The sequence below is a fragment of the Dermacentor variabilis genome, chromosome 11 (assembly GCF_050947875.1).
Source record: "Dermacentor variabilis isolate Ectoservices chromosome 11, ASM5094787v1, whole genome shotgun sequence".
Taxonomy (NCBI): Eukaryota; Metazoa; Arthropoda; class Arachnida; order Ixodida; family Ixodidae; genus Dermacentor; species Dermacentor variabilis.
The window spans coordinates 15,434,796-15,448,533 of NC_134578.1; the positions used below are offsets into that span (position 1 = coordinate 15,434,796).

Here is a 13,738-nt window from a genome sequence, read left to right on the forward strand (position 1 = left end):
GGATCGGAAATTTTTCAGGATGGTTGACAATTTTCTCATTGAAGCTTTTGCTCGGAATATATTTAATGAAATTGCTTGATTAATAACTAATTGTGTAACTAAGCAAAATACACGAAATAGCTTGACTCGCTACAAGCGACGGCGAACAACATTACATTGCATATGGTAACCATTACTGTAACAACATTACATATCCAGGAAAGTGGCACTTGAATATTTTTTGAGATCTGGCACAGTTACGTGGAACACACGGCATACTGGGCGTTTTTTAGCGGCGCCAATTTTTTCAAAATTGCCTGGGTATAGATAGCACAATTGTAACCCTTGATCTAAATTACTCCCTGAGGCATATTCATTTCTTCTACGAGAAATCAAAATGCTTAATTGAATAATTAACATAATAACGCTAATGAACTTTTTACTTACCTTGCGGCACATATTTCAATCTACGGATTGTGAGTATGCAAGGCAAAAGGACTTCAAACAAATTCTAAGGACTACGCCACTTCCGAGATATTACTTTTCAAAGTGTCGGACGAGGTGCATTGGCGTTCCAGTTATTTTTGTGCTTTAGTGCACACAAAGCGTTTTCTTTAAAAAAAAGTAAGTGGGACAGCAGTGCATTTTTTACCGCAAGTTTGACGGCGCATACCTCAAAACTGGTGCCATCCTCAGAATTCGTTCCGATATGCCTTGCCTACTCACTAGCTAGAATTCGTAGATTGAAATATGTGCCATCATGAAAAAGTTAATTAGCATAATTATAGTATATATTCAATTAAGGATTTTGATTTCTCGTCGAAGTAATGGCCGCTTTATCGAGTAATTTAGAACAAGAGTTCGTGTTGTATATTATCAGCCACAGGCGATTTTTTAAAAGTTGCTTTAGATAAAGAAAGTACCCGGTATGCCCCTTAAATATTGGCCCTTGAAAACACCTTGCCTGTTTTCAAAACAAATCTCATTTGCCATTTTATTTATATTGTAGTAGAGTGACACGGAAGCATTTAATTGTTTCCCAAAATTATTGTTCCTTCTTTCTGTCGTCTTCTATGTTACACGGGATGATATATTATTGAGGCGCGTTTTCATTGTTCGGTGTCCGATGATGACGAAAAATCGATTTTGTTTAGGGTGCCATCGTTAATTTAAATCTTTTCCATTAGGTCGGTGTTAACGTTTTGAAAAGGTATTCTTTGCACGCTCCTGAGGCTTATTGCTTTTTTGACGCAGGTGTCGCGTGTAGACACGTCGCGTTCAGACAGATCTCTTTCTTAGCACTTGTTAGAAGGGCATTTACCATTGTCCAATTAAATTAGCCTTGTATACCAAAAAAATACATGTGCGAGCAAATTATCTCGCCTGGTCACTCCATCTAGTTCTCTTATTCATTTGTCTGCACCCCTTACTCACATGTCGTTACTCGACCACCAGTTAATCCCTCTGGCATTCAACCTGCCCTACTCTAGTTCTTTACATAATATCAACTCTCTGTCAGCTGACCTCCGTTATATGCATCCCCGCATATATACTGACACTTCTGGTTGCATTATGCAAATTTTGTTCATGCTTGCATCATCTTAATCAGTGCCGTTGTCGGTCACGAAACATGCCTTCCTGAGCTTTCACCTACGTTATCGACGTAGCAATGCAAACGTTTTTAGGCCTTCGGAATCATTGCCTATGAATTGCGCACGAATGCGGAACTACAATTTACTAGTACAAACTACAGTGTACTAGTACACTGTAGTAGAACGTAATGCGCTGCGCCCTGTCGCGCCTCAGTCCGCAGCAGTATCGACGCAACTCGAGTTACAGTGGTTCAGTGCTTTCAGGTCGGCGAACCCCTGGGCAACGCGGCTGAACCATTTCATTTGTCCACTCTGATTCTCGTCTGCAGCGAGCCGCCTGGCGTAATCCTATCCTACAAACAATCTTTTAGGAACTTAGAAACTGGCAAGCATACAGCTTCACGCAGATGTCCTCTCATAAAACAGCAAGCTATAAATGCCACCTTTGAGAAAAGAAGGCTTAAATAATTGCACTTTAAATTGAACGTTTTATTGATATATTAGTTCACCTATTAGCTCATAGGTAGCGCGACAATCTTCAAGTTGACGTTTGGATGTGAGACTATTGGAGGGTTGGAGGGTGGTGGGTTTCGCAACTGTATGGTAAAGCTGGCTTCGCCGCCATGCTTTCTTTCGCTTAGATTTTCGGTGCCGCACTCTTCCCATAGATGCTGTTTTTTCCATTAACGGCTAACATGCGCGATTTTGTGTAAGCAGTGTTTAAAAAGTAGAACACGTGTACGGGTAACCTCCGCTTCTTATTTCTTTAGCAATTTGAACATTTAGGTTAACTAGTTACTAGTTGCTTTATCATTATAACCTTTTTTAATGCGACGCTGTGCAGGGAAAAGCTGTGCAGTTATTACGAACTTGTTTTTTTAAGTGCACATATTTTTGAAGCATAAGCCGGCAGAGAGCTTAGTAACTTGTATATGTCCTTACGGCGCATATTTGTGCTCATCTCTAGCAATAAATTTAAAGCACTAGTTTCGTTCCTTACTCCTGTTACTCCAAACCAGTGCCCCAAACGTAGTAATGACCAATTTTTTGGGCGCAAACAGACACAATCGCCACCTATCGCTGAAAAATAAAAACGGTTTCTTGTTTTGCATGAGAATATTGCGTCGTATAGTTTAAAGTGTACCCACAGGTGTCCCGACAATCGTGGATTTATGTTTAATGAATTCATTTTGTTACGTTGTCTTGAAACGAAGGTGTGAAGAGTTTCGCAACCATGGCGAGAAAAGTCGGCTTCACTGCCATGCTGCGCTTCGGTGCCGTACTCTACTCGTAGACGCTGTTTCTGTGGATATCTCATTCTCTCTTCTCCGCCCAGCCAGCGCCAGCTGTCGGTCCGCCGGAAACGCGGGATCCATAAAAAGGGAAGTCCGCAGCTCCTTCTCTCTTCCTCTTGCGTAACGGAGGAGGAAGCGAACGTGGAAAGGGAGTCAATACTCTCAGCTTGCGGCTGCGTCGGGCTTCGCCGGTGTTCGGGGGCTTCGCACGGCGCCGCACACCATTCGCGACGTAGGCGCGGTGCGGGAAGGTAGCAGCCGGGGCCCGTACACCGCGGCACTCCAAACAGACGCCGGGCACAGGAGGGAGAAAGCATAAAACGACGCAGACGGCGCAGCAAGGAAGAAGCAGACGACAAAGCCTTCAAAGTTCAACCGGTGCAGACGACAACTGCAAATCTGCGCGCCTGCTACGAGCGCTGTGAAGCTGCCGGCACGGCGAAGCAGCAGCAGCACACGGCAGACAACTGTGGTACAGCACGTCTGCTGAGCGTCAGCAACGTCGCCGCTGTGTAACATACAGTGGGAAATTAACGGTCGATTTTGGGGGGACAGAGGACGCTCTTTAACATTCCCAGAGGAGTGAGTAGAAGGCACAGACGACAGAAAACATGGCCGAGGCAACGCAATACTCCGAGGTTCCGCAGGCCGAGCCAACCAAGCCCGTCGCTCCGAACAAAGCCGGCGAGAGCGACGTCGTCTGCTTGAAGCCCAAGATGAGTTTGCTCAACGGTATCACCGTGATCGTCGGCAGTATCATCGGTTCGGGCATCTTCGTGTCGCCCCGTGGAGTCTTGGCCAACACCGGCAGCGTGGGAGCGTCCCTCATCGTCTGGGTTGCGTGCGGAATCTTTTCCATGATCGGAGCATACTGCTACGCGGAGCTTGGATGCATGATCACAAAGTGAGTCCCACCGAACCCTTATCTGGTGGCGTTGTTATCTCTGTTACCGTGCTCTTTGCGGAGGTTTGGTATAATTCTGCACTTGACACCGACAGAAAACCTGTAGTCATTCATGTCCACGAGGTACTTTTCCCCCCCTTCCCGCCAAACACCGCAGCGTTCTCACCCCTGCCAAGCTGTCTTCTCCGCAGCGCTCGTAAGCGGTCCACGCGGCGTCTGCTGCGCTGGCTGTGACGGAGTTCAGGCAGCGTGCTTTCTTTATTACCAATTTTTAAAAAAAGCGTTATCGTCAGGTATAACGTCGTATAGCGTATCGAGCGTCTTTACGGCTGTGCTAGTCCACCGCAACACCACAACGATTCAGCATACCATAGATAGCAGCAGAGAGGACTACGTCCTGCTAGAGGTTCTGCCCAAAAGAAAGGACGATAAGAGTCATTTGTTCTTAATGTATACTGTTCTCCGAAAGATAATGAGGTGGGCTTGCCAGACCTCTTGATAAAGACGCAACGGCTAGCGGCTAGGGCTCAACTCATCGTGGTGCGCAGGAGGGTCAAATGGCTAGGTTAGTTCATTAGTATCCGGGCACGACTGGGGAGTTCATTCAAGAACTCCGAAGTCGTTACATAAACGGCGAGGCGGGCGGTTGCTTGCCGGATTACTCGGGAGAGGAAAACCTCGAATTGGATGCGGACTTTACGGTGGCGGAGGTGGAGTTTGCAATGGGGCAGCTTTGTACTACGTCGGCAGCGGGTCCGGACGGGGTTACTAATAAAATGCTGAGGAACCTGGATTTCAAGTCAGTGGGGGCGCTCACGGACTTGATGAGCAAATACTGGGCGGCCGGGGAGATCCCGGCAGAGTGGAAACATGCTAGGATTATATTTATTCCTAAACCAGGGAAGAAGATCTGTATTGAGAATCTTCGTCCCATCTCGCTTACGTCCTACTTGATCAAATTGATGGAGCATGTGATCCTCAACAGGCTTCAGGGTTATGTGGAGGACAAGGAGTTGGTACCTAAAACGATGATTGGCTTCAGGGCTAATTTATCAACGCAGGACGTCATGATACAGCTCAAAAAGGACGTGGTTGATCCTAGTTACCTCACAAAGGCCTTTGACAATGTCACCCATGAGGCAATATTAAGGAACCTATCGGACATAGGACCGGGGGGTAGAACCTTCCGATACATCAGATCATTTCTGGAGGATAGGACTGCGGAGATTGTAGTCGGAGAATTTAAATCGGACCCCTTCCCGTTGGGGGGCAGGGGGACACCACAAGGGTCGGTTTTATCGCCGTTCTTGTTTAATCTCGCCTTGATCCAGATACCGCCGAGGCTGGCAAGCATATCGGGACTTGAACATACATTTTACGCGGATGACATTACTCGATGGGTAACAAGGAGAAGCGACGCACTATTGGAGGAAACTCTACAACAGGCAGTGGATATTGTGGAGGAGCTAGCGGCGGAGGCAGGACTCTCGTGCGCTCAGCCCAAGTCCGAGCTTTTTGTGCTTAGGGATAAACCAAGAGGGATACATGCGAGGCATTATGTGTCGCCACCACCGGTGAAGGTGAAAGTGGGGGGTGCACCGGTCGCTGAGGTCCGAACGATCAGGATCCTGGGTCTGTATCTGCTGACTAGCAAGAAGAATAGGGAGGCCTTGGAAAGGCTTAAAAATACGGTTAATGCTACCGTGAGACTAATCAGGAGAATCGCCAATCGTAAGCGAGGGGTCAAGGAAAAGGGCTTGTGTAAGCTGGTACAGGCGTTTGTGCTCAGTAGAATAGTGTATGCGACGCCTTATATGAAGATGGACGCGACGGAGAAAGGCAAGCTGCAGGCTATGATTAGGCAGGCGTATAAGGCGTCCCTTGGGTTGTCTAACAATACGTCTACCGAAAGGCTGCTGAGATTAGGGATGCACAAAACCCTGGAAGAACTGCGGGAGGCACACTTGGTGATGCAACTCAGTAGGCTTTCCAAAACGAGAGTAGGGAGGGATATGTTGGAGAGGACCGGCATTGGAGTTGATCCTCCAGCCGGGGACATGAAAATTCAGGTGAAGCGAGAAATACACAAGGTCTTGTACGTAAAACGTTTGCCCAAAAAATATGCATCCCATACATCACGAGAACCGCAGGAAGGCAAGAGCCAGAGCTTTACATGCTAAGTACGGGAAGTACAACGGGGCAGTCTACGTAGATGTCGCCGAGTATAAGAACAAGGACGCGTCTGCAGTTGCGGTGGTGGACGGGCGGGGACGCTTAGTCACCTCGGGATCAGTCAAAACCCGCTCCTCAGAAACTGCAGAGGAGGCGGCGATAGCGCTAGCTATAGGTAATACTAAAGCTGACCTGATTTTCAGCGACTCTAAAACAGCCATCCGAAATTTGGCGAGGGGCAGAGTCTCTGTCACAGCGGCAGGATTGCTAAATCGGGCCACGGGGCGAGGGACTACGGAGGTGGAAATTGTCTGGGTGCCGGCACACTCTGGCAACCCTGGGAACGAGGCGGCTCACATGAATGCTCGAGGTTTCGTCAGCCGAGCAGGTGAGCCGGACGTTCCGGGGAGGTCCACGAGTGATGGGCTGGTGTCCTTTCACTGGCCACCTATGACCACATATTATGGAGCTTTAGCATAGCGCCGCCACCGGCGGATGTCATGCGTGATCCTCCTCTCGAGCAGTGGGAGGCCGTGTTGGCCAGCTCAGACCCGGTCGTCCAGACCAGGGCCGTGGAGTGGGCCACCCAGGTCGCCGTCAGCCATGAGCTGATGGCCATCTAGCACGGAATCGTCCGCACATGCGTTCTGACGAAAATAAAGTTTTTCCATTCATCCATCCATCCATCCCGAGGCAGGAGGGAGTCGCTTGCTTGAAACCAGCGACGCGAAGTTAGCGGAGAACGTTCCCAGTGAAAAAAAAAGAAAGAAGTTGTCAGTTTTTTTTTTCTTTTAAATGTTAACACCTATTCAAAACGGTGGTTGCATATGAATCCAGCTTCGGACAAAGGTAAAAAAAGCATCTGGCCCGACAAAATGTTTCTGTACAACGACCTCACGATGGCCATAGTCGTCAGCACTGGCATCTTCTTTCTGCTCTGGCACAGGAGAACAGTTAATATATATATAGGAGGATAGAATACACCGGAATTGCGGAACGTTTCAGACACCACAATTACAACTGAGTGGTGGAAAGGGTTCCTATATAACGCAGTATTATATAAGTAATGCATGTAGCAAAAAAAAAAAATTATTGATTGTGCAAATCTAAAATCTACTGATTACAGAACGGGTACGTAAACTGCTCTTACAGAATATAAGCAACTAAAGAAAAGTAAAGAGCGTCTCGTGTATTGTACCTTTAAAAGAAAGTTGACTAAAAAACACTTAAACACATACACCACATTTTCTCTCGGTACTTTCATTTGAAAGTCAATGTACTTACAGCCTCTACACGCATTGCCGGAATATAACTGACGTATACCTCATCCATATTCAAGAAAAAATAATTGTTGATGTAGACACTGCATGGCCATGATGTAGTCCTGTGTGACCATAAAGGGTCTTGTATATTCATTCGTTCTTCAAACGATTAAATAATGTTATATCTTGCCCAGTTCCACAGCAATTATTTAGTAACACCCCGCGGACCTTAAAGGTACTCTAATAAACAAATGAATGAATAAATAAATAAACCGTATGATTATATAGAATGAACATATTTAATATTTACTTTTTCGTTACTTACATTGCTTCGCGGGGGGGGGGGGGGGGGTTACAAGGACAACAAGATTAGGTCCGGCCAAAGTGGCACAGCTCATTGCATCGAAGTGGTACAGATGTAAAAGCCACATTATCCTTAATGAGCGCGATACATACCTAAGTAGCTCCCAGGTTACAAATGACTCAGATTGATCAAGAAAGAAACATCATACTTGTGGAATACTGCTCACCGTCCGCACCGACGTCCGAGACGCGTGGGTTTTAATTTCATTCGATCAATTTTCTCTCGGGGCGGAGGCATTACAGAAAGGAGTGGGCAGTACCGAAATGCGGGCAGCTGCGCATGGATTGAGCGAGTGTCAAAGCTACAGTCTTCCGGGCTAACCTAAATTTCCGTTGAAGTTTAATTCATTGCTCGAGCTGTATCTCCCTTCCTGACGGTGCCGTGGATCGTGGAAACGTGGCCATAACTGTATCTCTTTTCATTTCTTTTTTTTTTTACCCACGCATGACATTCGAGTCACGTACGTCCGTAATAGAGCACCGGCGACGCATGTTTTTGTTTGTTCGTTCTTTCTGACCAATCCGGTGAGTAACGCCTTCCTTCCGAAAACGCTTGCTCCCTCGGGAAAGCGGATCGATCTGGTTTCGGCGCTGAATTGCGTAACACTGTTGCCTGCAAACTGCACCGACGTCCCCAATAATATACGCGTCTGCAGTGACCGGCCTGCTTGCACTTTCCAGTCACTCCTAGCTCGCATAACCGTACGCGCTGCAGTGACCAGAATGCAAGCATCTCGGTCGTCGCATGCGCTTCGATTGTCAGGAGGCATCGCTGGCTCCGTCTACATCTTTCGCAGCTGTGCATGCCAGGCTTTGAAATTTTAGTTTTTGATTATAGCATGGTACGTGCTCACTCGTAACACAAAGTGTCCTAACACGGCGTTATTAATGCGTAAAGCATTGTATGTCCCGCGAAGCAGAAAATGCGGCGTTGTCCGCAACGAGTGGTAACAAAAATCGTGATCGTCACTGACGTCATCTGCGTCTTGAGTGATGTCGACAGTAATGCAGAATTAAAGTTGGAACAAGTTAGAGTAAGGTGACTTAAGGTGGGTTAAGGTTCCTACATATTAAAACAAGGTGCGTTAAGGATAGTTGTGAAGGAGACGTGACATCACGCATCACGAACGCAACCAATTAGAGAAATCATTACGCTTCCGCATTCAAATCACGTAAAGACACTTAAGTGCCTGCGCCAATTTTGTCTTACCGCTACTGATACCGCGGCGACCATGACTGCGCATGCGTGGAGTTTAACTGGCTCCGCTAAGTTTACCGGAACGGCTCCCGCCGGTTACCGTGATTGCGTAACAGCATAGCAGTGGGCTGAGGCCGCGCCTGCTTCGAGTGGCGTCGGCAGAATTTGTTTCTGTCTAGAAAGCGTCTCCCTGCCACTGGAGACCATTTACTGGCGTTTTCAGAGCTCCTGTGTTGCCTTCATCCGTCTAGCTCAATCAATCAATCAATCAATCAATCAATCAATCAATCAATCAATCAATCAATCAATCAATCAATCAATCAATCAATCAATCAAATAGTTATTCATTTGAGGACTCAATGATTGAATCAATCAATCAAATAGTTATTCATTTGAGGACTCAATGATTGAATCAATCATACAACCACTGCGACAGAGACTTAACGAACCAATCACTCATTCTGCCAATCAATGGTTCCCATCCAATGAATCAGTCGATCAGCGGATCAATCACGCATTCAGTCAATCACTCATTCAGACTATCAATCGTTCAGTCAGTCAGCCAACCAGTCAGTCTGTCAGTCAGCATAGGAACAAAAACTAGGCGATTAGGTACGTTTTGTGACACATGCCACAAAACGGCGGGAACTACGCGCCCTATGGCTCCCAGCCTTTGTCAGTCGGTAAACCGGCCAGCAAATTGTTCGGTAAATCAATCAAAGGTGTGCGTTATAAATTTCCAGTGTCGGCACGACCCCGAAGAAGCCGCGAGTTCGCAAGACGCGCGACCAAGAGGAAGCGGACGCAGATACTACACGACGATACCGCGTAAACGCGCTTCGCTTCCTCAGCGTAAACCGGCAACAAAGGGGGAAAGAGAAAACGAATAAAAGGCAAATCAAGAGGGCGTGCCCGCTCCCGCTTCCTCCTCCTCCTCCTCCTCCTACTCCTGTATATCGAGCGGCACGGAGCACGTGTTCCGACGAAGGTCCTTCGCCCCCTCTTTCCGTCGAGGGCGACGAGCGCGAGCGGCAGCAGCTTGCAACGCGACCGGCGCATTGCAGCATCCCCTCGCCGGTCCCGCTAGGCCTAAACCCGGCGTGGTCGGCCGTAGTGTACGCGCAGCTGTAATGGCGCACTCGTATCCTCGAACTGTTAACGCTTGGCTGGCGTAGAAAACAACGCGTGGTTGTTGCTTCTACATTGCAGCGGTGGGACCATCGAGAAGACGCATTTGTGAGACGCGCGCTGGATTAGTAGTTGTCTTTAAAATTAAAATAAATTGCCGGTTTCGACGTGTCTCCAAACTGGGAGGACATATAGTGTTATAGGAGGCGCGACGTTGTGGAAAGCTCCGGAGTAAATTAGATGGCCTGGGGTTCTTTGTAACGCGCACGCAATGTGCGCCGCACGAATCGAACCCGCGACCTCGTGCTCAGCAGCGCTATATAAGTCTGTAAGGCATTCATGCTACCGCGGCGGCTATATATTACAATCGAACTTTACTTAAACTTAATGCTGATTAATAATATTTGGGGTTTTACGTGCCAAAACCACTTTCTGATTATGAGGCACGCCGTAGTGGAGGACTCCGAAAATTTTGACCACCTGTGGTTCTTTAACGTGCACCTAAATCTAAGCACACGGGTTTTTTCGCATACTGGAATAGCACGTGCTACTTAAATTAATGCCACACATCATCCCTAGCTGTGTCTGAACAGAAACTCGCCAACTTTGAAATCAGCAGGACTTTTGCATTAGTGACAGTGCAATGAAAAGTTACATGATTCTCCGGCTGGTCAATGACAGGTTGTGTTCGTTTATCTCCGAGGCGGCGACCCGTCTGCCGTTATATAACTCTAAAAGCGACGGCAACTAAAACGCGTTTTATAGACTATACTTCGACCTATACCTTGCTACTTTTACCACTGCGTACTACTGCCCTTTCAAACTGTTACTACTGCCTTTATTTCACAATTTCCAGCGTTCCATCTGTTCTGTTTCACGCCTCTTAGTTCTCAAAAAGCGTTGGAAACGTTCAATATAATGCCGTTTACAACAATACCAAATTTTGTCTGTCAGGAGATGGATTTGTACAGTGCTTCCCCGACTTCCCGTTCTTTCAACCGTACAACTTTCCGAAAATAAATTCCCCGAGTGTTATATATCGTTCCTGGAAAAGTCATTAATTAGGTAACATTCATTCTAACGTTCAAAACAAGTCTGTCGTCATCGAGTCGTCGCTTCTGCTAGCGTTCTTAAATGTACGTGCACTCGAAAACATTGTTCAAGCGCGCTAGAAAAAAAAAAAAAAAGAGCAGTTGCCGTGAACAAAGCACTTATGAGAAAATGTGATTTATGTATGCCTCTGTTTTTCTCCCCTCGAATGTTGCAGTTTTGACGACAGCGCAGAAATTACTTGCGTCAGTTGAGAAAGTGTACGTGCAGCAACCTTTGCAATAACCCTCGCACGTCTGGCCATTTCGAATATTATATCCCTGTTTTTGTCGCGAACACGTCGCTAATGACGGAGTGCGCAGTATAATGGAGCGGATGCGAGCAACTTAGCATTGTCGTGAGCCCGTCACTCCCCGGTATTTATATTTTTTCTCGCTTACCAACCACTGGCTTGTTTTTCTCTTTTCGTCATCGAAAGCCAGCAATAACGCTAGTTTCGATCACACCTTGGCAATCTAATGAACATTCTAACAAACAGCCTAATAAACAGTATTTTTAATCAGCGCATTTCTTTTTTCAGTCATATCTATCTATCTATCTATCTATCTATCTATCTATCTATCTATCTATCTATCTATCTATCTATCTATCTATCTATCTATCTATCTATCTATCTATCTATCTATCTATCTATCTATCTATCTATCTATCTATCTATCTATCTATCAGGTGCCTCTCGATCACCGAGATAAAAGCAACAGATGACTATGTGTGGCACACGAAAGTTCCAGCATTTATAGCTGCTTACTATAGCACCCTCAATGACTTAGGTTCGTGGCGGCATATGCGCACACGGCTGTGCGTATTTTGGCGATGTATATTAAAAGAAAAACTATACCACAAAAAATAAGCGCTGGACATAGTTACGCAGCTATAGCCCATTAAAGGCAGGTGAATAAAGGCCCCACGCCTGAGAAGTAAAGGGGAGTGTGTGTGTGTGGGGGGGGGGGGTGCAGACTGCGAATTTTGTCTTCGCAATAACGAAGCCGGGCAGGCCGCGCTTCCATCAACGCGCGCGTCCATTGTGGACAGCGGATGCGGACGTCATACGTCACACATCCGGTTGTGCGCCTCGGACCGAAGGCGGCAGGCCTCGCTTTGTCTGTATAGGTCTGTCTGCAGCGGGCCTGCCTGCCTGCTCGTCCGTGGGTTGTCAATTATACGCACCGCTTCGCTCGAGCCAGTAAACTATAGTTGTGCCAACGGCGAGGAGCCCTCTTTTTCGCGGGCAAGCGCATGCAGATGACGCTGCTGTATGCAATTATCTCGCGCGTGTTTGCCGCAGCGAAGTTTGGAGACGATTGGGGGCACACTGTCACGGGAGGCTGAGATCTTCGCCCGGGATGGACCCGAGAGAACGTCCACCTTCCGGAAGCGTTGAGATTCAAAGCTGGTGGTAGCGCTAACTGGTCAGCGGTCGAGATGAAAAAAAAAAAAAGACACCCGGGGGTGTATTCTGTAAGAGTCCACCTAGTGGACTGTTCATTTCAGCCACTGCTGATTGGCTAGGGCTCCTCGTCTCCTTCTCACTCGTAAAGCTGCATCCAATTAGCAGCGGCCGCAGTGGACAGTCCACTAGGCGGACTCTTACAGAATACTTCCCCCCTCCCCCCCTCCCCCCCTCTGTCCACTGCATATCTCCGGGAATGTTGCAGCGGTCGAGGCAGCTGGACAAGCGATTGCTACAACAACGTCACATCTGGACTCCGGCCCTCCAACGCAAGGCGAATGGCTGCGTACACTGAGGCAGGTTCCAGGCCCTGGTTGCAGAGACGACACGGTTCGATCAGAATTCAAAATCTTCAGATTTGCTTGACACTGACATTTCGTTTCAACTTAAGAGGAAGCTTTAGCTCGGGCGCTCCTGTCTAAATACATGTAAAAAGAGAATTCGTTTTTCTCGGCAACCACTGCACCAATTTTGACGAGGTTTATTGCAATTAAAAGAAAAACTTAAAGTCTAGAGACTGTTGGTTTCGAATTTTTGAGTTAGGGCGTCAATCTTTTATTAAATACTGGCGAAAATCCGAAATTTCCAAAAAACAAAACTGCCAAGTTTAAAGCTCCGTAACTCCTAAAGGAAAAACGATAATACAATTCTGTGAAATGCATCTAATAGTACATCCAAAGCGGACAAAATTGATCTATTACACATGAATCTCGAAAAATTTAGTAACATTGAAATACAGCTTTTGCAGAACCCTTGTAAACAACGTAACAAATTCACGTAAGATGTAAAATGACATATCGAATTTGTCCGCTTTCAATGATCTAATGGATGCCGTTCACAGAACCGCGATATCTGTTTTTGATACAGAGCTATCAATTTTTAAAAATTGTGCTTCTATTTTTTTCAAACGGTCAAATATTTGAAAATCGTTTTAAGAAAATTGAAGCCCTAAATAGAGATTCCGCTTCCAACAGTCACTAGAATTCAACTTTCTCTTTCAAATGCAACACATTTCATTACAATCGGTCCAGGAGTTATCTCATAAAAACGTTTTTGCGTTTTACATGTATTTGAATAGGCTGCGTCGGAGTTGGGCCCGAGCTAAAGCTTCCTCTTAAAGATCGCGTCCACATTGGATGCAAGCAGAACCTTTGAGACGCTCGTTCACCGCCTGCGGCTCGGTAGTGCGCGTGAAAAACACTTTCTGCACAAAATTTCACGAGCTGATAGTCCGCAAAGAGCTCGTGGCCGCGCGGATGAGGATATTCTGCCAGAAAAGCCCGCG

At 46.7% G+C, this 13,738-nt stretch overlaps 1 protein-coding gene across 1 annotated transcript in view; it reads left to right on the forward strand.

Moving 5' to 3' along the window:
* Nucleotides 1–3,029: 3,029 nt before the first annotated feature.
* The window catches only part of LOC142563107 (large neutral amino acids transporter small subunit 2), a 144,413-nt gene continuing 133,704 nt past the window's right edge, over nt 3,030–13,738 (forward strand). The window contains exon 1 of the mRNA XM_075673633.1: nt 3,030–3,770. Coding sequence (XP_075529748.1) covers nt 3,478–3,770 — 293 coding nt within the window. The 5' untranslated portion in view covers nt 3,030–3,477. The remainder of the gene's footprint in view (nt 3,771–13,738) is intronic.